Source organism: Corapipo altera, unplaced genomic scaffold (genome assembly GCF_003945725.1).
Source record: "Corapipo altera isolate COAL_440 unplaced genomic scaffold, ASM394572v1 2, whole genome shotgun sequence".
NCBI classification, from domain to species: Eukaryota; Metazoa; Chordata; class Aves; order Passeriformes; family Pipridae; genus Corapipo; species Corapipo altera.
Window position 1 is genome coordinate 6912424 of NW_020884890.1, and position 24819 is coordinate 6937242.

A 24819-nucleotide genomic window follows, 5' to 3' on the forward strand; every position below is an offset into this window, starting at 1 on the left:
ACTAAGTTAGCGCACCGCGCCGGACGCCCAAAGTGGCCCGCGCCCCCGCGCCCCGCGGGCGCCGCCCGGAGACCCTCGGCCCCCGCTGCCTCTTGCGGGCTGCCGCCGCAGGGTGCTTGGCCACCGCCGCCCGCGCCCTGCTCCGCCGCGGCCCCGGCGCCCGCCCCGGCGCCCGGGGTGATGCTATGCCCCGCAACCACGGCGGCGGGGAGGAGGGCAGCTCCGCGGGGCTCTGGGTGAAGAGCGGCGCGGCGGCGGGTATGAAGGATGTGGAGTCGGGCCGGGGCAGGGCGCTGACGAGCTCGGCGGCCCGCGGCGACGGCCTGCTGCTCCTGGGCACCGGCGGCACGGCCGCCCCCGCCGGGCTGCGGGAGGGCCGCCGCGGGAAGCACGGTGCCCGCATGAGCCTGTTGGGGAAGCCGCTGTCGTACAGCAGCGGGCCGAGCTGCCGCAGGAACGCCAAGTACCGCCGGCTGCAGAACTACCTGTACAACGTGCTGGAGCGGCCCCGCGGATGGGCCTTCGTCTATCACGCCTTCGTGTGAGTACCGATACGCTTGCTTCTCCTCCCGACCCTTCTCGTCTGTCCCCCGTGCCGCCGTCCGCACCTGCCCCGAGCAGAGCCGCGCCGCACCGGCAGGCGCGCACCTCCCCTCCTGTCCCTACGCTCCCTGGGCATCACTCAGCGCCGGTCCACGGGGAGGGCAGGTCCCCCGCGAGTCGTGCCGAAAGTGACCGGGAGGCGTCAACGGAGGCGGAGGAGCCTCTGCCACCTGCGGCGCGGCGCTCCGCGGGCGGCGGGAAAATCCGCGTAGCCCTAGGTGGGAGGTGATGGGGGGCCTCGGTTCAGCCGGCAGAGAGAGCCGGAGGGGAGCACGGCGGGGAGCACATGTTCGCTGGTCTCCTGGGCGCCCGAGGCCGTCGGCTTGTACGAGGGGGCTGCGCGGCGCTCCCACTGATGCCGCACGCCGGCCGCGAGGTTAGACGGGACTAGGCGTGCCGGCAGCTGCGGGAGTCCTTCCCGCGACGGCGAGGCCCAGTGGGTACGCCGGCGGTACCCGCGGCGTGCGTCCTGCCTCACGGACACCAAGCGCTGCGCGGTTTGAAAAGTTACCGCCGCGGAGCCGCACAGCTCGGTTTTGCCTCCAGCGTGTTTTCCCGGAGCGCCTCTCAGGGAGTGCGGGTGACGGCGCCTTCCCACGCGTGTGCCCGCCTTGGGTGCGCGGCGCCGCGGGGGTGCCGCGCCCCAGGTGCGCCTACCTGCCACTGGCAGCGCCGGGGGCCACCCGGCCCGCGCTGGCGGCCTCCCCCCCTCTACCTGCCACTGCTCCGCTTTTGGTTTTAGCAAGTGGCGACTCTTGTCTCCCTCACTCTCAAAGAGCCCGTGACGGAAATACATGTTCCTACACATCGCCCAGTGGAGAGCGGTACTGTCACCGCGGTGTGAAACTTGGGTTGCTTTAACTTCAAGCTTGCCTGTGAGGGCTGTGCGGGAGGACCTGTGGCTGTCACTGCTTGCAGTATCTCTAGGGTCAGCCGTGTTCCTCAGTTCATTAGCAATCCCCTGTTTCTATGGATTTTGACAATACTCGGGGGAAAGGCTCGACTTAAAATCTTTTTGGATGGTTGAGCAAAATGTGCAATAGTCTGGCAAAGAGTCATGGCAGTGGATCATAACGCTAGGTGAAAATGTTGTGATCAACTATAGAGGAAGGAAATTAGGCGTTGCTGTATTGGGAATATAATACAAAGTATTGCTGTGTCTGACTACAGAAAATATATCAAATGAATCAGAAGATTTATTTGATATGCTGTAGGTAACTGTATTTGTTCCGTGATAGTCGCAGAAATCAGCGGTTGCAGCAGCTTTGGTTAAAAAGCAACTGTTCCCTAAAAGCTGTTTGATAGCATGAGTGCTCCCCTCCCATCAGCAGGGGAACTCCCAAATCCTACTTTAATGCAAGTTTTTATAAGTGAAAAAATATTTTGCCAAAAACATGGCAATCTGATTAATAAAATACTTTGTGGATAGACTTATTTAGTAGATCACAATTACTATAGATAACAAGGAGTAGAAATATACTTAATGTTATATATTATTCAGTAAAAGGATTTTTGTCCACTTAGCTGGTCTGCCCATTCTCTCTGTTTTACTCTGAAAATCAACTCTTACACCCTAAACTTTCTTCTTGGAGGGCATTTATTTGGTACATTTTGCTGTCTGTGTTCTTACAGGTTGATTAGATGGATGTAAATTAACGTTGTGAGAATCACCAAAATATGTACTAGGAATCAACTCACTGCAGTGCCTGAAGTTGCCATACAAAATCTGTAAATTGTATTTTTAGACCTTTCTTTTTGAGACCATGATGAAAATCTTTAAAATCAGAAAAGTTTGAGTTGGAAATACCGTTGACAAGTTTAAACCTAAAAAAAAAAAACCAACAAAAAAAAAGGTAGTAAATTTCCAAACAGAGTGGAGTCATGACACAGCAGCACTGTAAACAAGGAAGATTGCCAGCTGCGTTTAGATAATTGCCTCCATAGAAAGAGTGCCAGTTTTAATTTTTAATTGCAAATGGCAATTTTGGCAGCTGTAAATGCCAACATTACATCTTTTTTTCTGAGCAGAACTACGTGGAAGAGCCTGAAACATTACTGTAATAAAAAGGCAACTTGTAATAGTATTACCTTTAAGGATCTGTCACTGCTACATTGTTTAAGGTGCATTTGAAGTTCCATTGCATTTCAGTTTGACAGCCATTCTTATTGTCTGTCTATAAATTATTTTAACGTATTTATATAATTCTGATTTAATCACAGTCAGATAGTCAGGTAGTATTTTTGGTGTTTCAGGCTCTTTTTTTTTTCCAGACACCTGATGAAATACAATTACACCTTGGAAAACAGACTTTCTTACGGAATTAAAAACTCAAACAAAACAAAATAACTACAACATTTTGCAAAAAAAAGTCTTGAGACAAGTAGCTTAGAGTTGCAAAGACATTACTAAATACGTGAGATATCTGCTTCTACCACTGCTAAGCTATTCTTGACTACAGTTGAGCCTGTTATAGCTCTGTACTATTTCTGTTACAGGAATGGGCTATCTAGGGTGAGACCTTTTGAGCAGATCATTGGTCTTCTGAAACCTCACTCTGATATGCAGGTTGAAGTAATGTAAGGGTGGCTACAGAGTTGCAGTCTGAAGTCTTTGATCTAGAAGTTTGTTTAGGTTTGCGTGTTTTTAAATAAGAAATAGGGATTTGACATTAGTTACAAATAGAAACCATTTCTGCAGTGATATTGTCATTTATCATTTCCATAGGGAAAAACACTTTGGAGCTGAGTTTGCTCTTCTTTTTATTTTTTGCCCTTTCAACTAAGAGAAAAATAGGCCAACTACCTAAGGAATGAGTGTTGTGACCTACATTCAGAAGTCAATTGGTTGGTTTGTTTATAAATACAGACTTGCCAAGTGCTAGAAAAGACAGCTCTTCTGCAAACTTCTGCTACTAGAGGAAGGGTTTACTCTTGAGCAAAGGCCTTTGACTTCAGTGAAGTTGTACTGGGGAGCATAGACATAAATTACATGTTTCTTGACTCCTTTTTGTGCACCTCAGTAGCTCTTTACATGGACGCTCCATTAAAATGTAATATTTTTCCTGCAAGTTTTTGAAAATGTGCTTTTCAGATACTATAGTTTTCTATTCTTAATCATTCAGGAGCCCCAAAATATGAACACTTATAAAATCAGAAAAGAACATTCTACCATTTGTGCATAATGAGTCAGTAACTTAAACTCTTGCTAGTAAAATATTTATGCCACACTACATCACCTACACATGAAGCATGTGCATATTTAATGCATGTGCTTATGTTAAAATGCTGAAATAATGTAGCTTTTCAGAAGCATTCTCTTGGGATGTCATAGGATTTCTTTCTGTTACTGCTGTTGCAGTTTGTTCAGATTATTTTGGGTTGTTTGGTGTGATAAAAATGTATAGCTATTGGCATAGAATGATCAAAGGGGAATTCCAGATTGGTTGCAAATTTAACTCGGGGTTTCATCTTCAGCTGTCATACGGATTTTGTATCATTTTTGTTCTTAATTGACATTTTGAAAATGAGATGGCATGAGATGTTCAGCAAAAAAAATACTGCTCTTTGATACTGTTTATACTGGTAGGATATAATTAGTTGTATAAGTTTCCTAATTTAACATGTTGGATTTATTTCAGGAATAATAAAGTTTCTGTTTCTTACTGACTTCTTTGTAATATATTCCATGCAGAAGTCTTTAACATTTTTTGGGGGGATGTCCTTCTCTTTACAAAGCCAACACCTTTTGCTCTGGAAGCTTCTGAATCCCAAATCAATCCCAAATCACAGATCAGGATGTGTGCACAAGGGCAGTAGGACTTTGCATGACGTGTATTGATAGTTTTTCACAGGCACCCTCTGTTGGCCACTGCGAAGATAAGATACAGTTATAAATTAATTGTAAGAGCCTCTGTATTGTTCTTCTTGTCTTTTGCACTGTCGATGGAAAAAGACTGAAAAATTATTTCTGGAAAAAAATCTAATGATGCCATCAAAGATTTAACTAGCTATTTTAGCTTTCCAGATCTGCCAGAAAGGACATAGCTTACTAATGATCAGATGGCTATTGAACAGCAGGTCTTTGCATGTGAGCTAACAGCACTGCCTCATTCTGTGCCCTTTGTATAATTATGGAGGTTCCACATTCTGATTAGAAAACCAATAATGTGCAACAGGCTAAGTACTTACTTTTTCTCATACTATTGAAAGTAGGAGAAATTATTTTATCTATTCTTTTATCCATCTTAAAGCTTTTAATGAACTAGTTCCAAGTGCTCTGTTGGTAGCTTTATGGCTTTTATCTTTTTAATCACCATTTCAGAGTCAGGGTGTGATATTGTTAGGATAATAATATTTTTCTATATGTTTTTAAAAACAAATAGCAACATAGTATTTACAAATAATAGGGTTGATAATATAAATGTGTGGCATATGAAATATTATTAGGTACTAAGGAGGTAAAAATTTTAAATTCTTTAACTGTGGCACCTAAACTTTAGTAGACGTTTGCTTTCAGGGACAATGAATGATGGTGGATATTTAGATGCACTTCAGTATAAATCTACAGCGATCTGCCGGACCTGAAGTAGTTTGTGATTCTATATATGTGCGTATTTCTCCCCTACACATTGTTTTGAAGGAACCTTAGGAAGTTTACCCAATCCAACTGGAAGGACACACTCTTCCCAGTCATGTCAGATGGTGTTTGTCTAGATAGGTCTTATATTTCACTGGATGCAGGTCCCACCACCCTGCTGGGTGACCTGCTGGTCTACAACACCTGCCTGTTGAAAAAAGAGGAGATTTTGCATGGAGAGGGAAGAATGGAAGAGCCATCCTGAACCTCCCAAGTGGGAGTTGTCATTGTCCCTTTATGTGTTTTCTGTCACTGGTGAGATTCTGGCTCTTTATTGCTGTGATTTCCTTTCAGGTAACTTTAGGCTGCTACTGGGTCACCTGTTAGATCACTCTATTGCCAGACCGAACATGCTCAGCTCCATCAGCTGCTCCATGTAAGACAAAAGCTCAAGGCTCCTAAGTATCTTCGTTGCTCTCCAGCATCTCCTCCATCTTCTGCACATCCCTGTTCAGCTGGGAGTGTTCACAACTGGATGCCATATTGTGAGACTGTGCTGAGTAGACGAGAAAACTTTCCTCAGCCTACCAGCCCCACTCTGCTAATGTAGTTGTATGTTGCTTGCCTTGTTTCTGATGAGGGCATGCTGTTGGCTTGTACTGAATCTGTTGTGTACACAGAAATGCCAAGGCCCTTTTTACTGGGCCTGCTGCCCAAACAGTGGGTTCCCAGCCTGTATGGATGCATGGGATTAATCTACACCAGGTGCAAATACCTGCTTTTCTCTCAATTGGACTTCACAGTTGTTTAAGTTCACATCCAGTGTTTTCTTGTGCCATCTCAGTCACTATGTTTTGATCAGAGTGGTGGAGATGTAACAATCTTTAAACCCACTTGCACTTGCTTTGTGATTGGTAGAGAAGATTAAATGCTCAGCCATGCTTCATTCCTCCCCTTTCCTGGTGTTGTTCATGGCCAGCAGTTTTCTCCTGGAACCCTGTCATGGCTGATAAATAACATCCAGCTTCTCTTTTTCACTTGGTTTTTTTTTCGTAGTTTTTGGGTTTTTTCTTTTTTTTTGGAGAGCTATTGTCCGCCTCAGGATTTTCAATAGCTAAGTATTAGGAATATTTATACATACGGTAGTAAAATACTGTTTCACATTTTAATTTTTGAGGCTTGGTTTTCTAAATTTTCTCATTTGTACTGGCCTTACTTTCTGACTCAAGAGTAGTGATCCAGGGGAAGCAACTAATTTGTCATAAAAATCAAAATTGATCCACAACCTTCTACAAAGAAGACTACAAAAGGCTTTCTTTGATAAAGAGTCACCAAGACCTGGACTGGGGAAAGTTCATGTGTGTGGACTTTCTTCAATTTGTTGAAGAGTTAATTTCTCAAATGGGATAAGGAAGTGTGTTTGGGTAGGTAAGGTACTAACTTAGGTTAGTTGTTTGTTTCAAATAAATGTACAACCTTTGCAAGCAGGATCTTCTCCATCTTAAAGCAAGAAGTGAGTTAAGAGGTTTCTTTATAATCATCTTTTTGCTGTAATTTTTTCCCCTCATGCAAAACCCATGCAATTAGAATTATATTAATGGATGAGACTCCTATCTTAGATCTGTTTTTCTTGGTGTGCCACTCTTCAGCGTGACATTTCTTGTCTTCCTTATTGGGTGTCTTGTATGATATGAGGACTCTTAGGGAACTTTCTGTGGTCTCACATGATGAAAGAACTTGCCCAAAATTGCATATTTTGTCCAGGGGTTGGATGATACATGAATTTCTAATATGGCGTTAAATATGTGTTCTCAAAAGAGTAGTTTTTTGAATGGGTGCAAGAAAGAATTATAAAGATTTTAACTACCTGTGAGGCAGTATTTGTGTGGCAGATTTTCAAAGTGGGCTCTAGATGATATCTTAATGATCTAGACACCTTTTTTTCCCCCCAATACTTTTTTAAGTGTCTGCATTGTTCACCTTGTTATATCAAAAATAAGTTGTGATATCTCTTCAGATTCGATGGTCTTTCCATGCTCCAAGTCTGACTATATTTTTAATAGATATTCACCCTGTTTTATTGTTGTTTGTAGTTTAATTATGTTTCCTGAATCAGATTAAAGTACAATTGAACTAATATTTTTGCAATAATTTCAAATAATTTCTAACATCAACCAAATGGAATACCAGTGATTATTCAGTCATTAATAGTGTTTCCCTATACACGAAAATAAACATCAGTAATACACTTACCAATACTCATAAAAATGCAGTGACATTTTTCATAATTGTTTCAGTGGAAAGGAAAAGCACATGGTTTGTTACTTTATTAATCTTTTTTTTTTTATAGAGAAACTAAATAGAAGGAAAAACTTTTATTCCTAGGCAATGTAAACTCCTGACTTTGCAAATGAATCTCATTGTGGTAAGGTAGTTGTTTCTTAATAATTCAAAGGTAAAACTTATTTGCCAAGTGTTTAACATTATTATATCGTTCATATTTTCATTAACGTAAATGTCTGATGAAAATTAATGAAATATGTAACTGATTTTAATTGAAACAAAAGTGAATCTTCTGATCACAGGTAGAAAAGGTGGAGTAGAAAGTATAAATAATACTATCTAACAAAAAAATCTTTAACATGTATACATAGTAGACATAATTTGCTACATTATTCTTAATTAGGCAGATATGTATTTCACAATGTAGCTTTTTTCCCATTTCAAACCACTAATACAACAGAGCATACATTCTTGGTTCTTTAAATTAATGCTAGTGTATCAAGGCTCACTTTCAAACGTGTTATATAAGCTATACTGAGTTTGGGGAAACTTGTGATTTTTTTTTATCCTTTCATGTTGCCTCTTAGAAAGTTTTTTTTTTAAGTTTGGGTTACAGATTTCCTGTAGATTACCCAGGGGATTGCCACCACAAGTGAGTTAAGGTAGAAAATTCATCAGCTGTACAGTTTAGCAATTGCAAAATGACTTTACAGAGTTGCATGCTCATGTGCAAAAAACCTTTCCTTTAAAGATATTAATTAAAAGTTCAAAGGCTGTCTTATATGTCAGCTGCACCTAATCAAGCAATAATTTCAATTTTCTGTTGGCCATTAGATTTATCTTGTGATAGCTGTCTGAGTTGCAGTGTAATTGCGTTACAGGAAGCTCAGCAAAACGTTCATCATTTTGGGCACTGAAGTGTAGTCTCAGGCAGTGTCTTCTGCTTGAAAGACTATGTGATTACTTCTTAATATATACAGTATGGTCCAGTGATTCAGAGGTGGTCACAGTCCTCCAGCCAGACATATCTGAAATTTTCTGTTTGGCCTTCATCCAAGAAAATCTTCAAACATAAATGTGTGTGTTTTCCTCAACAGAGAAGGGCATAAATACATCTCTAAGCATTTTCTTGAAGAGTGAGTAATTTTCAAAGGCATGGAGTACCTGCAGCTTCCTTTCATTATTCTATTGTGTATTGAATGGGTAATTCACTTTTTTCTCCCCACTTGTATAGAATGAAGTTTAACAAATGAATCATACTCTTAAACTGATTAGAAATAATGAAGAAAGGAAGTTCTGTACCTGCCCACATCTTGATTTAAGCAATATATTCCTGTTTGTCTTGGCTTCCTTCTTGCTTTGAGACTCTGTAGTTCAACAAAGCAAACATATTATGCCTTTTGAGATTTCTGTAGAGTTTTAATTCTTTTATTGTAGTCATACCTGATATCATATGGAAGCAGCAGACTGGTTCTAGGATTTGAATATGACCAAATGAAGAGAACAGAAACTTTCTGCTTTGAGAATAAAAAAATGTTACTGAATGCATTAAGATGATTCCCTAATTCATGAATGTCGTAGATTAGAGCATCTGCACACACTCTTTTGAGGTCATTCAGTCAGAAATAGCATCTAACTTCTCCTAGGGCATTGCATTTAATTGCTTTATGTGGCCTAAGCTCATCCATAACCGTGGTATCTGAGAATTACCCATTAGAAGCAAATGCACAAATCTTTCCCTTCCAAGCTCTCGTGACAGGAGTGCACTTAACAGTTACTGCTGAGGCCTTTCTGAATATGCGTAAGAGTCCTGACATACTCGAGAGGGCCTTTTGTGTGAAAATTAAGATGAAATATTGGTTTGGATGCATTTCTGTAAGTAGTGGGGGTAGAGGGCACTAAATCATGGTAGTGAGTTTGAAAATGTAGGCCAATCTCCCTGCGAGACAAGTCTATATCAGTAACTGCATTTTTTCAATGGTAAAACTGCCACGTCATAAGAGAAATGACAGATGAGGGCTCAGTCAAAGCTGGACTGATGAGGCTGGAGTGATGTCCACACTACAGCTGGGGCTGATGAGCAGGTGATGATGTCCTTTTCCCTTCAGGTGGACCATCACCGGAGAAGAAGAATTGCCATGTGTCTAGAAAATCACACATTAAACTTATCAGTTTGAAAAACTCTTGTACATCCAATAACATTATGCTGACTGAGGTTAGAAGTGGTCTCTAAATTCATTAGGAGGAAAAAAAAAATCTCTTTTTCTCTTTTCATCTCTGTGCAGTTGATACTTTTCTGTAGAGTCAGGTTTATTAACTAATATCAGAGGAACCATTGCCACAGGAAGAAGCACAGTCCTGGTCTTTGCAGCTCCATGCAAAAAGATGTGTATAGGCGGCAGGAAATATAAAGTCATGCATGAATGAGCTGCTTGCAGAAATCTCTGCACCGAACATGGAGGAAGGAAGAGCCTGTGCTGGCAGTTGGAGGGTTTTTCTTAGACCTGTCTCTCAGACCCTTCTGAAGTGTAGTTGTGAGGCAGAATCATTTAGGTTGGAAAAGGCCTTTAAGATCATAGAGCCCAACTGCAAATCTAACACTGCCAAGTCCACCACAAAACCATGTCCCTAATTGCCATATCTACCACAAGTCTTTTAAATACCTCTAGGAATGGCGACTCAACCACTTCCCTGGACAGCTTGTTCCAATGCTTGACAACCCTTTCTGTGAAGAAATTTTTCCTAATATCCAATCTAAACCTTTCCTAATATCCAATTTAAACCTTCCCAACTTGATGCTGCTTCCTCTTTTCCTATTGCTTGTTACCTGGAAGAAGAGACTGATCCCCCACCTCACTTCAATTTTCTTTCAACATCCTTTTCTCACGCCTTTGGCCACACCTACTTGTTTTCACTAGAAATGTTATTTAAATGTTGCTTTTTCAAGGAAGTTCCATTATACTTCCGGTGCAAGTACTGTTAGTTGCAGTAAGTATGCATGTTCTCAAGTGATTAGTTCAGCTTCTAGTTACTTAATCTGTGGATTTTTCTCTCTGATAAGTCCCAACTGCATCTGTAGAGTGAAGATGAAGCAAAATTTAGAATAAAAGAAGAACAACTTTGCTAATATTTGTGGCTGTTGTAAATTTTTATATAGTACAATAGTTTGCTCAAGCAGACATATTTCTTTCCTCTTAAGCTTAGAAAAAGTAGATTTAATTTGGTGATTGAAGATACTGTCTGGAAGGAAATTAGCTGTCCTCAAAAGTCACACTGACTGCTGACTAAACTCATGATTTGTCTTCTGCAAATAGTCTATTTGCTGGGTGGGGTATTGGAATTGAGAGGTTATTGTAGGCTGTGGTGAGGTAGGTGATGGTCCTGAATTATAAATAGTCTTTGAGAAGAATGTTGGTTTTCATCCTGAAAGTGCTTGTACACATACTTTTTAGTGGTGTTATTAATAGTTTTAGGCTCTTACATAGTAATTACTAGAAATCATCAAACTGAACATTGATAAAAGCTCTATCATTCAGCAATGACGGCAAAAATCTATCTGAATTAGAGACATTTTATAAAGCTTAAGTTATTCTTGAGAAATTCTTCTAAGGAGAGAGGAAAGCCTAATCTGAAATCTTCAGTGCTACTACATTATGTATGTCTGGGCACTCTGCATGAGATTTTGCTGTTTGAAGATATTTTATAGGGGGAGTTATGGTGAGAGCATTTGTGAAATTTCAGAGGCAGAAGTTATCTACGTGGGAACAAAAGCATGGAGGTGAAGGAGAACTTATGAATTTGTACTGTACTATAAAAGTACTTGACCGGTACTGTATATTACTTTCAGGTTAGAAATGTATTTATTTTATATTAAAAAATGTTTTTAATTTTTCTCCTCTTTTATTTTCTGCTTTCTGTAGAGAGAAAGCTGAAGCAACAGTGTGAATAAATGTATCGGATTTATATATAAATAAAACATATATTGATCTATACATTTTTCTTACAATGGGGTCTCAACCCTCTATGCAGGCCTGAGGAAATAATCAGTAATATCACAACATGAAAATTTTATTCAATACCTGACTGCGTTTCTGATTGCTTTTCCTTTGGTAAATATTCATGTAAGTCTTCTTGCTGAAGCTGAGCCTCAGCTAGTTTATTCCCATGTGCGTCCAGTCTTTGATGAAGCTTAGGTCACTTTTTAGCTGCTCTTGCAGATCATTTAATGGGAAGGGATGCTGCTGGACAGCAAGATGCAGTCCAACCTCTGACCTCCAGCACGGCTACATATACATCTGGAGGAAAATCTGGGGAGATGCATCTGAAATACCCCTCATATTCAGAAGCTTGGTGATAAATACAGTCCTCAGGGACGTTTTCTGCAGAAAAGAATTTATTCAGTCTTATTCCTGTCCAGGGAATTTCTCCTTGAAACCACAGCTGAGTTAATGATACCCATGAAATATAAAAGACATCTAAAAATATGATAATGTTAGATTAAATGTTGTTATTGCTACTGTTCATTGATGGGGAAGCTGGAGCTGAAGTAGCTGTATCAAACTGAAGCATGATACCACACCAGTAAGTGTCAGAAGAGAAGTATTTACATGGAAAAATCCTTTGTATGATTTTGCTCTCCAGGATTTTTTCATCTGCCCATATCTGTAAATTACCTCACCACAATGGAAGGTCATGACATTTTTTGGCTTGCCTTTGTCTCCAGCGTTAGGAGTTAATAATAAATAACATAATGGATAGTACCTGAAAACTCTGATATGTTAAGACAGTACAGTGACATTTCAGATATAATTTGTATCTGGAAGATAAAATTAACTAGCAGAGTGCTCAGTATTTAAGAAATATGAGTTTATGAAAATTTGATTGTGTTTTTCAGGTTTATTAATTCATGGCAAAATTGTATTCTTCTCTGTCTTGAGTATAAAAGAGCCAAATCGCTGTGAAATAAGACTTAAATGAAAGTGATCCTGGATGAAAATGTGAACGGTTGTAAAGATTTTGAAGTCATTTACAGAAGAGTGAGTCAAGAGATCTGAAGTGTATTTTCGTGTCGGAAATGGGATAAGTATATTAGGGAGGCCCATTCATCTCACAATACCTATATTTAGCATCCTGCAATGAACCAGTGACTGCTTTCATCGCTGTCCAGTGTGTATCACAGAGTCATGTCTTATGAACCCACAGGGTATCTGCAGTAGTCAGTATTTAGAGATGGCTCAATAATAAAGCTCTGGCTTTTGGCCTTGTCTTAAAACATGAGGCATACTGTAAGGGATATGTGATGTTGGCAGGTTCTGCTGTTCCAAGTATGGATCTGTGGATTAATTTCAAACTGAGGGCTGCCTTGCCTACCTCTAGAGGGTGTGCAGGTGGCAGCAACAAATCACTGCACATACAGTTCATACTGTTTTCTGGCAGGATAGAACTGGTATCTTGCAGTCTAGCCCTGGGAATTTCTGGTTACGCATTCTAAAAAATCCTTAGCATTTTAATTTGATTTAAAACATTAATTAATTAATAATATGGGAAAATTGTTAGAATACCTTTTAAAAATGATGGTGTGTAGAGTTACAGTTCTGGAAGATGTAACTAATCCTCAAACTTCTTTTGTGTAACAAATGCAGAATATACAAGTTCATTATTAAACAATCAATGTATTTGTATGTTATGTTCTTGGGTATTCTAGTTAACTATCTAGCTACCTATCAGTGTCTTAGATGCTATGCAAACAGTGAAAAATCTTTGCAAAATAAATCTGTCTTTTCTCTTGGAACCGTACGGAAAGGCAACACAATGGTACAATGCAAGCTCCCTGTCTCTGGGCTCAGCAGTATTCTCTTAGTACTCATCCCCATGGCTATATAACCCCTGCCTCTCAGCAGCTCCTCAGCCTGGGGAGAAAGTTACTTCTCTTAACTTTCAATAGCTGTAAAAAGTATCTGTGTAGTTAATTTTTAAAATTACATTTATAAGTGAATAACAAAACCAAAAAGTCAGCTTTGCATGATTCAATAAGTGGGAAAAAAACCCAACAAAACAAAACAAGTGAAACTGTTCCTTTTTGCTGCCTCTGACAGCCTAAGCAGCATACGATAGAAATGCTGTTCATTCACTGATACACTGCTGTCAGTAGTAGACTAACATAGGTGCATTTCTAATTTGCTACATCTAAACCTGTAATTAAAACTATGATGTATTTTTTCCAGTCACTTTTTGAAAGTGACATTTATTTTGGCAGATGCTGAGCTGTTACATTAGCTGGGACTTCCACTGTATAAAATTTTTATGAATATTAAATATCACATGGTTAATGAGAGTCTTTTTCCTGCATTATTTGTCTTTGTCTGAAGGTACTGAGTTAGAGAAATGGATGACTGGTGGAAGAACAAGCAAAATGGCAACACAGCTTCTCAGCGTGTGGCAGGGAAACCAGGATGGAGATGAATTAATTGTGGTAAAGATACACCTGGTTTTACAACTTTCTCTGAGGTTGGGAGTTAAAAAACCTGCCAGATTAACTGGCTGATAGAGACTGGTAAGAACATGGGGAAAACTGTGAATGGGATACCATGTGAGAACATACTGAAATCAGTCTCATGGGTTCTTTGAAACAGGTGGCTGTCAAAATCCTAGGGCTTGACAATCTTATAGAAAGGTACACATGAATGGGAGTAGTTTGTTCATTTTAAGGTATGTTTTTATGAAGCTGCTTCTCCCAAGATTAATTGATTTAAATCTAGTTTAATTAATTTCAACTGATCATATTGCTGGGATATCATCACTGTGTCTTTTGGGACATTCTACCAAACCTCTAAAACTGTGTATAAATTTTGTGCTTCAAAATCAGAAGTGAAAAAGAGTATTTTTGCTCGTGACCTAGGATGGAACAGCAATTCAGATCTCTGCAACTAAGTGTCTTAAACAGTTTTTCTACATTACCAACTAATCTCTGGATGAAAGGTGTTAAAATTCATATATATCAAGGTAGGTAGGTGTCTAGATAGGCTGAGTCCACTGGGTCTCTTTGTCCTCCCCAAAGGGAAAGCAAATAAGAGTGTCAGCTCATGTATCCTGAGAGGAAAAAGAAAATCAAAACCACAAAAAATCCCCCAGCAAAACCCACTGGAATTTTTTTTTTCATGTGGAGAGTCATGACAAGGTTTGAGTCCAAAGTGTTTCTAGATTCTATTTCCAGTGGAAAGGTGAAAAAAAAGCTCATTTTTCTTCTTCATAAATTTCAGATGTTTTTTAAAATACCACTCAAAATGAAGATATTAGACTTCCATTTGAACAGATTTTTAGCTACTCTGCCAGTCAATTTTTTCTTCTCTTTCTTGTGTCCAGATGGTTTCCTAAAGGACTAATAATCTTTTCCTACTTTTGTGCTCTCTTGTTTAACTCAAGTTGTCCCTCAGAGGGCCAAGGAAGTGAAACCTAAAGGCTTACTAAGGGTCACTGTTGTAAGGGGACTCAGTGGACATTTCTGAGGGTAAAAAGAGCACAGCTTTTAGCACTGCAGTTTATTTCCTTTGAAATTTCAGCACCATCCTGGCATTCACCTCACACTGTTTTGGCTTTCAGAAAACTCTGATGCGTTCAAGTATGGAAGTGTTTATATATATGTGTGAGATATATATATATATATACATTATATATATGAAAGTGCTGACATACATTGCTGTCCCCATTAATAAAAGCAGAGAACATGACTTATATTTTGTTGAGTCAAACACTAGTACTTTTGGATAGAGAAGTCTTTAGCAGGTACAAATGGCAGGCCAAATCCTAAAGCTGTTTACCAGCCTTTAATTCCAGGCTTAATCTAGAAGCTCTTACTCAAGCAAAATGCCAGTAAAGTAATAGGGTGCTTTATCGTCTTATTTTTGAATTTTGTAAGAGTGCTGTGTAATTTTTCTAAAAATTGTTTAGATTTCTATCAACTGTGTGTCTTCTCTTTCTTGTGCAGCCTCATGAGTGACCACTTGTGTGGCATGAACTGAGGTATATTATACAGCAAATCACCTGCAGCTGCAATGTATCACAGTATGCTGTAAACAATGTTTTTAGATCTTTGCTTTAATCATTTGCAACAAGTAACAGAGACTGTAAGTGGCAAAATACTTTGTCTTGAAAAGTAGCCATTAAATACTGCTGCAAAAGTAACCATAGAGTTTGGAAACTTATATGGTACAAAATAACCTATTGCTACAGACAGGTTTATTCACTTCTGAAAATGATTTTTCTCTTGCAGACATAGAGATCTGGAAATGTTTCTAATGTCAAATGAATAGGAAATGTTTAATTTTTTAAATAGCTTTTAAGCATATTTTAGTTTGATAGCTGATTTTGTATTATGCTTGCAACCTTTGTGCAAAGCAGTTTTTAATAACAGAGTTTGCTCCATAAGGAGCATAGATTAAGACTGTTCTTTATATTATCAATACAAAACCCCATCTGTGTTCATATAATGCTGTTCATGGTAAGTTGCCACATTGCTTGGAATTGCTTGCCACATTGCTTGACGCATAGCTGTCAAGTGAAAGAACTCCTATGCAACTCAAACTTAACACTTATCACTTCCCGTTTATAAAATGACCTTACACTGGATTAGCAAGGTTATAATGGTACTATGGAACAGCAGCTGTTCATGGAAAGTTCTCAATATTGGCATGGTCTCTCCTTTAATTGCTGTCATTGTTGGCCTATGTATGCAGTGGCTGTCAATGACTGTAATTGCTTTGTAGTTCTCAGGCCATTATGATTATTGTTATGATTAATTTTTAGCTTTTAAGCAGAAAATATCTGAGGATTAATCTACTGGTTTGCTTTGTACATTTTCTAGCAACTTGGTATAAATTGCTAATTATTAATGAAACTCTTGAGGCATGAAAACAAATACCCTACCATTCTCATGATGAAATATATTTTCTTTTGAAATCTCTGGGACCATATTCAGTCCAGTTTGGCCCGCATAGTATTGTGAAAGAGTAAAATAAAACAGCTCAGATGGACCTGCTGTCTTTAAGATATTTCTGAGTGAACACATCTAGACAAACATGGGGTTTTTGTAGTCATCTGTCTGGTCCATTGCCCACCTGTCCTGGACCACTGCAAAATAAAGTACTTGAGCTCACCATTTTAGCTTAAGGTAAATGACAAAGTCTCAGCATGAGCTGCTAGTTAAGTCTGGTTTTCTACCAGTTCTGTGTTTGTCAGTCATTAAAGAAATTAAATCTGGCTGGAAGATTGTCTAGAGAGGAATGATTATCAAATGAAAAAAATTTGCGTTTATAAAGGCTTAGAAAGGTGATAGTTAACATTTGGTAATTAAAGATATTACTGCTTTAGTGCACTTACCCTCATTGATGTTTAATCCTGTTCTGTCAGATTCAGTTTGGAATAGTTGGTCCTCTGACTCAAGGTGTGTAAAGTCACAGTTGTGATGATATTCTCAGCAGTGCTGGGTACAAATACACTTTGAAACTGTTTCCTGTTGTTCCTTCTTCCTTGCACTGTGGTGTATGCTAATACGTTACAACTTGCAGCTTGTATTGTTTTATTGCTTAATTTCAGCATAGTTTGCATTTCTTATCGTTTGATTGGTTGGCAAGGCATGCAGAAATTCTGAGTCAGATGCACCTATTTCTGGATGCCCAGTATAATTAGGTGCAGCCCTGGAGCAACATGTTTTGTGCAACTTTCCAGGCACACAAAATGCAGGAATACAATGGTTAAAAAATTGTTTGAAAAAAAATAGTTCCATTTATGTTGAAATATGTAAGATGGACATTCCTGGAAATGTCAGTGTCCTGCATAACCTCGGAGTAGTTATGTAGATCCAGCGTGGAAGGTAACAATAAATGTCTAATAAGGTGGCTGTTTGGGAAACCAGGCTTGCTTTTTGGTTCTGTTAAGCTACTGGTCTGCTTTTGTTATGGTGGTTACTTCAAATCTGGGTAGTCAGTCTTGAAGTGTGTAGTCATGTGAATGCTAGGTTTGGTTCACTATGTTTTCAAATTTATGGTTAGTTAGGATTTTTCCCTATTGTGTATCTTCATTTATTTTTATTATTTTTTAATATGGGGTCTTTTTGGTCTTGTGTATCCCCCCTAATAAAAATCTTTTGCATGTGATTTTTTTTCTGTAAAACCTTACCTTAAGATTAAAAAGTCTCCATTAAAAAATATACATATCGCAAAATTGTATTAAACAGTTAAGACTAGATTATATAGTTTCTTTTATTTAAAATACATTTTATAATACAGTTAAGTAGATTAATAGTGATAAATGCATTCCCTAAAATTCCAGTAAATAACATAGACAACATCTTGAATTTCCAAGAGAAGAAAAATGAAGTGACATTGGAGGCACAAAGAGTGGAAATATAAAATCAAAACTAAAATTTGGGGAAATTGCTGTGGTATTTTTTGGTTTATTTTTAAAAATTGAGAAGATAATTTTTAAAAAAATATCATTCTAAACCCCATACATTGTGGGTTTTTAAAAAATTATATTGTTGTGAATGAACATTTATCCCTTGCTCTATAGTTTTCAAAACTTTGGCATTTTCCCTGTATTTTAAGCTTTCCCTTCCTTTTTGTGATATTTTTCTTTTGACCTAGCAACCATACACGTGATAGGTGCACCAGTGCAACATGAGCATATTTAGCTGTTATTTAATGTTATTTAGTATGCTGAGTTATTCTTCATTCTAAATGTGAGTGAATCACTTCTAACAAATTTCAGACTCACCTTTAGATGGACTTAAAGCTTTTATACTTAAGTGTACATGTATGTATGTACAAACAAGTTGTTGAACATAGCAGCTCCTGATCTTGAGCTGAAATGATGCAGGCTTTCCTGTTTCCACATCACTTAGGGCTAACTTGTACCAGAGTTGATGGGCTGCACCTATCCTGTCTTATATTTGACCATGGATCTCTTCCAGGTATGAAGTGATAGTCCTTACACATATTCCTTGTGGTTTTTTGCCCAAACCATCCAAAAGAAAGAAAATTATGTTGCAGCCCATCAGAATGGTGGTTTTTATAGCACAAAACTCAAATCACACATTTTATGACTTGTCAAGGAGCATGTGAGCCAGTTCTGTGGCCACTTAATCCATCTGGTATCCTTTTCCCAAAAAAAATGAGGGATTGTGGGAGCAAACTGTCCCTGAAGACAAGGAGCAAAACGGAGCTGGTGGCTGAACAGCTGAAGTGACCAGCAGTGCAGAGCCCAAGACCTCTTCCTGGCCACCTTGTCTTTAGCAGTGTAGATGTACCCAAAACTCCCCAGACCATGGTGTAGAAGGGGTGATTGGCAGTCAGAGCTGGTAGAGAATATTCTTTGTCTTGTGAAAATGTGGGATTTAAAAAATTCCATCCCAAATTGCAGCAAAGTGTTGGTGTTCACTGTTTTCTAAATCAAAAGTAAAACTATGTCTTAGATAAATACTGTGCTTTGGTGCTAGCCCATCCATACTTTAATATACTGAGCTTAAATTCACTTTCTCACCTGAAATCAAAGTGGTTTACAGACTTCTCAACATTCCTGTGAAGCAGAAAGAAAATCAATCGTTCCCTTTCATGAAAGTGTTGATGCTTGTGAATCAATATTTATTTTTTTCAGGAGAAATATTTGCTAAAAATTCCCAACCAGCCATTCTCTCTTTTCTATTTCCCCTCTTTTCTTTGCAGATGATCAACATGTGGAAAGGAGGTGAGACTCCCACTAGAGATTTCTTGCTGCATTTTTCATGAGGAATTCACAGAGGGAGGCTGATTCTCTGAAATGAGCTTCTTCCCTCTGGTTGGTGCTCTAAGAAGCACAGTTCAGTATTACATGTACAAAGTAGAGCTGGGGAGCTAAAAGAAAGGGTGGAGAGAGAGGGTGTGAGCATTGCTGAATATTGGTTAAAAGCATTAGAAGATGTTAAAAGTTTGGCCAGCTGACCTCCAGCTTTAACCTTTGATCACCTACCCCTCCACAAAAACAAAATTATGTGAAAAAGTTCGTGAATCTGTCTGGGCTGGTTTCTGAAACTTGGTGTGCAAGAGCACTCTGCTTTTAAACTGTAGAAGTTATACATGTAACCATGTTTTTCACCCTATCTTAGTCATACTCCTGTGTTCTTAATAATACTTTCAGTTTGGATCTTAGTGTTTTCCAGGGCCTCTGCTGTAAGGGAGCAAAGGCCCACGCAGCAGTGCCCTGTGGCAGAGCTTAATAACCAGCAGCCTGGCTGGGCTTGCACAGCACATGCACTGAAGAGACGCACTTTGGCCTTTGCAGTTTTCAAGGGCCCGGATCTTATCCCTCATGACTGCAAACATAGGTCTATACTGTGGAATGATCAATTCTTGCAAACCTTTAATGAGCCATCTGCAGTGTCGTCATGCTAGCTGTTCCAGGCTTCTGCTTTTGTCTTGCAAGAGATGCAGACATTCCAGAAGAATCCAGCTAAAAGGAGATGTTTGTCTTCCATGTAGAATCACAGCGTCATAGAACACTTTGGGTTGGAAGGGACCTTTAAAAGTCATCTAGTCCAACCCTCCTGCAATGAGCAGAGACATCTTCAACTAGATCAGGTTGCTCAGAGCCCCTCCAACCTGCCCTTGAATGTTTCCAGGGATGGGGCATCTACCACCTCTCTGGGCAAACCTTACAGTTTTTGCTTACATTCACCCGAAGTCTTGTGTATCTCAATAATGTTTTAGAAGTGTATTTTATCCCCCAGCACACAATAAAGAAAGGTGAGTGACTCCATATGTCTATATTTGCTTATGATTTTTCTACCTTGATCTATTTTTTTAAAGACCTCTAATCAAAGTGAGCCATTCAGGTACCAAATGCAGCATTTCTGGACTTCATGTGAATGTATTAAATGTTTGGACTGATAAATAATGCGTGTAGTAGTATTTTGGTGTTTAGTAGTCTGATGTAGTATTTTTAACTTTTCTATTTTTGTCTGTGTCTGAAATGCTTTTAAGATAAAGAAGCCTTTTTATTATCCTACCAACAGAGGATAATTAAAGAAAAGTTGCTGCAAGTTAGAAATATTCTTCAGGTTGCTTATCATTTCACAACTCCTTGTTGAGAGAATGCAAATGAAGCAAGCCAGTAAGTGAAGACAACTTGATGTTGCGCACTGGTGTTGCTTCTTTTAAATTTGGCTTGAGGCATAAAATAACAGCTTGAGAAGCCAGTACAACAACCACTAACTTTTATGATTCATTTGAAGTAGTCACAGTTTTAAGCAAGTTTCAAGCTTTTTGAAGTTCTACTCTTGATACAAAAAAAGATATTCATAGGAAACTGTGGCCTTAAATGCATTTATGTTTTTCTAGCAGATGCTGCTGTAACAGTAGTGAGGATTTCTTAGATCAGGAAAATAACCTAAAAACTGCAGTGGTTTTGTATTAGGGTTTTTTTAATGTTATTCTGTGAAATACCAATCAAGTGTCATTCAGCATTGAGTTCTGGGAAAATAGTATGCGTGCTTGGCAATTTCTGTTATTCCTAACCTTATTGATCTCAGTTGACAGTCGTTTCTAGAGGAAAACCACAAGGAAGTGCCCCAGGAACCTGTTAATCATCCTGGAATTCTGGTTGGAAGGGATGAAAATGGCTGATGCCCATCTGTACTACTTTGTTTTGCACTCCTGCCCACCTGTCTGTCCTGCTGTCTGTCTGCCTCCTCAGCTCCCTGTGCTTTCCATTTGCCATTTGCCATCTGTATCTCCTTAGTGGACCTCTCTAGAGGCAAGCTGGAGGGAAGCCCACTGAGCAGAGACATCCATGAGTTTGGTAGCTGGAGCTTTGGAGATCCCACCACATTCACATGGACTTTTTCAAAATTAAATAATTTAGGAAAGATTCTGCACTTCATATTTCTCCTTGTTAAATTAAGAATTGAAATTTATTCTTTTTTTAATTTCTGTGGGAATTTTTCTGTCCACTCCAGATCTTGAATATTATGTATTTTAAATAAACATCTAAATGTTTTGTTTGAAATAAAAATATGCAACATGCTGGAAACTGATTGACCCAGACCATTTCCATAGTTTCTGTGTTTGGTCTGCTATGGAGTTGCTTGGATCTCCTTGATAATATGCTACCTAAGTTTTCAGAGGAAGAAAAAAACAGGTAGCTGATACCCTGCAGTATGACTCTTCCCTTGCTCCTCCTGACACTTCCTGATGATCCAAACTCTCTACATATGTAGGGGAGTTGGGGAACAATGACAGCTAACAACTCAAGGTCACACTTTTTTTTTTAAAGATGAGGGTAGAAGCTATTGCTAGATATCACCATTTATGGTTTTGGGCTAGAATGTAGCCTGCACAGGTTAATTTTTGTAACAAGCAAGGCACAGAGAACATACTGAAATTCAGTGGAAGTGAGTTGTTGATGTCCCTGAAGTTCCTGGAAGTGCCAGGCAAATGCAGAGCAAACCCTCTTGCTGGGCTTGGCAGGACAGAGGTGTGGTGGGGAGCCTGCTCTTTGGCAAACAGATATTTCTGCTGTGACCTCTGAGTCAAGTGAAAAGTAGTTATTGCGTCACATTTTGCAAAGGTATTTGGCAGTCAGAAACTTACTTCGTGTTTATTGACTGATTCCAAGACAATATTTGTTACTCTCTTCTCCAAGTCCTATTCCTTGCACATAAAGTTAGCAATTAAAAAAATGCAAAATATGCTGGATGAGCAGAGAATTAGTATGATTTTAACTAACAGGTAGCTCCTTAAGCAGCAAAATTAATAAAACATAGCATTATATTTCTGTGTTCTGTTTTGGTGCCTTAAGATGATCAGAGCTCAGTCTGACACTTTTTATTCATCTGTAGCATGTTGCAGGTTCCTCTTCCATGCATTTCTCATGCACGGCAAAAGCTGTGTCACATGTAGCACCTTTTCTTTGGCACATAGGATTTGCACATAGTTTCTTTTGCTTGCCAGGTTATTTATTTTCATTAAATAGGTAAGAAGGTAAAATTTTTAGTCAATTCTCCCCTCTGTCAAATCTAATCAGAATCAGCTGAAGTCTTGTTTCTGTAAGAATCCGACTCCAGTCCAACTGCTATCCCAACCGCTACTGAAGAGGACTAAACTAGCAAAGAGTTTAGTTTGAAGCAAAGAGTATCAGTTTGAGACTACGTGGCATATTTTTTTAGAATACAATTAGTTTGTCCATGGAGAGCTGACTTAAATAAATGGCAATAGTAACGCTGATTTTCTGGTGCCATAAACATGCATTCTGCTTCACTAGGAAAAGATGAGTCCTCTCTCTCAAAGGCTAACCTAAATAAAATACAAATCACAACACGTTAAAATTGTTTTGCCACTTAGGTTTCACCCAGGGTCCTTCAGCTATGAACAAGAACAGCATTCCTATTGAATGAGAGTTTTCCCGGAAAGGTAAATATTAAGTGCCCCCCATACCTGTTGCTTAATCCCTGTGGGCCAAAAAGATGATTAATATGAATTAATGAAGATATGATTAATAAAATTAATATGATTAATGAAAATCAAACCCTTTTTCTTTTACCAGCCTGGAGAGATGTTGATGTTAAGCAATGATAGTGCTTTCTCCATAGTTGCCAGCACTTGGAACTGTTATTCAAAGAAAACTCTCTAAATAAACTGGGTGCCCACAGTGCTGTGAGGACTGAATAAAAATAGAGGGGCTGCCAAGAAAGCAGAGTACAGGGCACTGCTTGGATCAGGCCAAGTGAATGGGATGGATGGAGGAGCTGTACGGAAAAGGGGCTTTGCACCTTCAGAAACATCCAGAAATACTCTTACTCCTTAGGGAGCTGATACAACCATGGTGTGGGAAGTACATTAAATTAGATGGAAAAAATACTTGAGACTGTGGGAAACAAAAAAACCCCCTAATTATACTCACTGTTTTGTATAATAAAAGAATACTTGCACATTTTTCTTTTCTGCCTTTTTGTCTTCCCAGTAAAAGCATAAGCATCCCACTTTTTTTATTACTGAATAGTATCTTACTTTATTGGTTTGGAAAATTGGCCTTTATTAGTCTTGAATGGAGACTTTTCCTTGGGTGACTGTTCTGTAGAATAAGTTTAGTTGGTAGTGGTTGAACTCTGTTGAATAAATTGGTTTTGGAGTAAATTATTTCAGTTTTAAATCAGTATGTTTTAGTATCAAGTGGTTTAGAGTGACTTTGCTATCTATACTACACAGAAAATGCAATATCCTGCTTCAGCAGAAGGACAAGTAGTCATATCTCACAATTAAATTTTCATCAAGGTTGTGTTAATTAGTATAGTCTCATTCACAATGTTGGAGGCAAAGAAAAATTACGTGTTGGTAACAAAAAAAGGTTCCAACCAAAGGGGCTTTGTTTTTCATTTCATGGCATTCAGGAGAATGATGATTTTAAAATCTCTTTATTTTTTACTGCTGATTTTTAGCTGTGACTGAGAAATACTTTTTCTCTTATGTTTCCCTCCCCCAGCCCAGTTTATCTCCAGTAGATTAAAAAATAAACTCTTTGTTATCTAGTGACAACTTTACAAAAGTACATATAAAAGCAATGGATAGAATTAAAATTACTGGTCTGAAACAAGAAGCACACATCAATAATCTAGAATGACCAAATGCCTTAGAAGCAACATGCTCAATGTTAGGTACACAGTCTAGCTGATTATGGAATGGAGAGACTGAGTGTATGTGAGCATAGACTGTGTATAAACTCATTCAATTCTAAACTTGGCTGGTAATTTAAATGGAAGACTTGGTTGGCATAATTCACATACTTGAAATTCAAAAAGCAGCAATAGTTTTGCTGCATGTCACCCATGCATTTAAATGCCATTCCATTTGAATGCCATGTGCTGAATGCTGTGGAAATTGGTGACACAGGAAGTCACAGCCCCCCTCAGGGTTCTTTGTTTGAATGTCACCTATTCAATGGCTAATCTTTGTCTGTGTCAGATAAATTAGATCATGCTTGTTTCTGGGCATGTACCTACATCACACACATAAAAAAACCAAAAACAAAAAACCCCCAAACCACCAAAACCAAAAATACCCAAACCAGCAAACAAAACAAGCCCAAACCCAACAACATTTCATTTGTCACTGTTTCTCAGGATGGCTAAAAGCTCTCCTCTAGACAGAGAGGTTAAGAAATAAAGTTATATGAAATCTGAAATGCCATTTTCTTCATAAAAAGGCCATTGAAAGGTTTGGATGGAAAGGAGACTCTTGGAAAGAGCTTTAGCTGGTTTTGGTTGGGTTTTGGGGATTATTTTTTTCTTTAATAGGGAAAAACCATCACTGCATGTCTAAAATGAAGAAGAAAAA

The 24819-nt window shown here is 39.0% G+C and overlaps 1 protein-coding gene across 3 annotated transcripts in view; it reads left to right on the forward strand.

Annotated features, from left to right (window-relative positions):
• Nucleotides 1–172: 172 nt before the first annotated feature.
• Nucleotides 173–24819, forward strand: part of KCNQ5 (potassium voltage-gated channel subfamily Q member 5) — a 285817-nt gene continuing 261170 nt past the window's right edge. For all 3 annotated transcript variants that reach the window (XM_027644941.1, XM_027644939.1, XM_027644940.1), the window contains exon 1: nt 173–541. In XM_027644941.1, coding sequence (XP_027500742.1) covers nt 186–541 — 356 coding nt within the window. In that variant the 5' untranslated portion in view covers nt 173–185. The remainder of the gene's footprint in view (nt 542–24819) is intronic.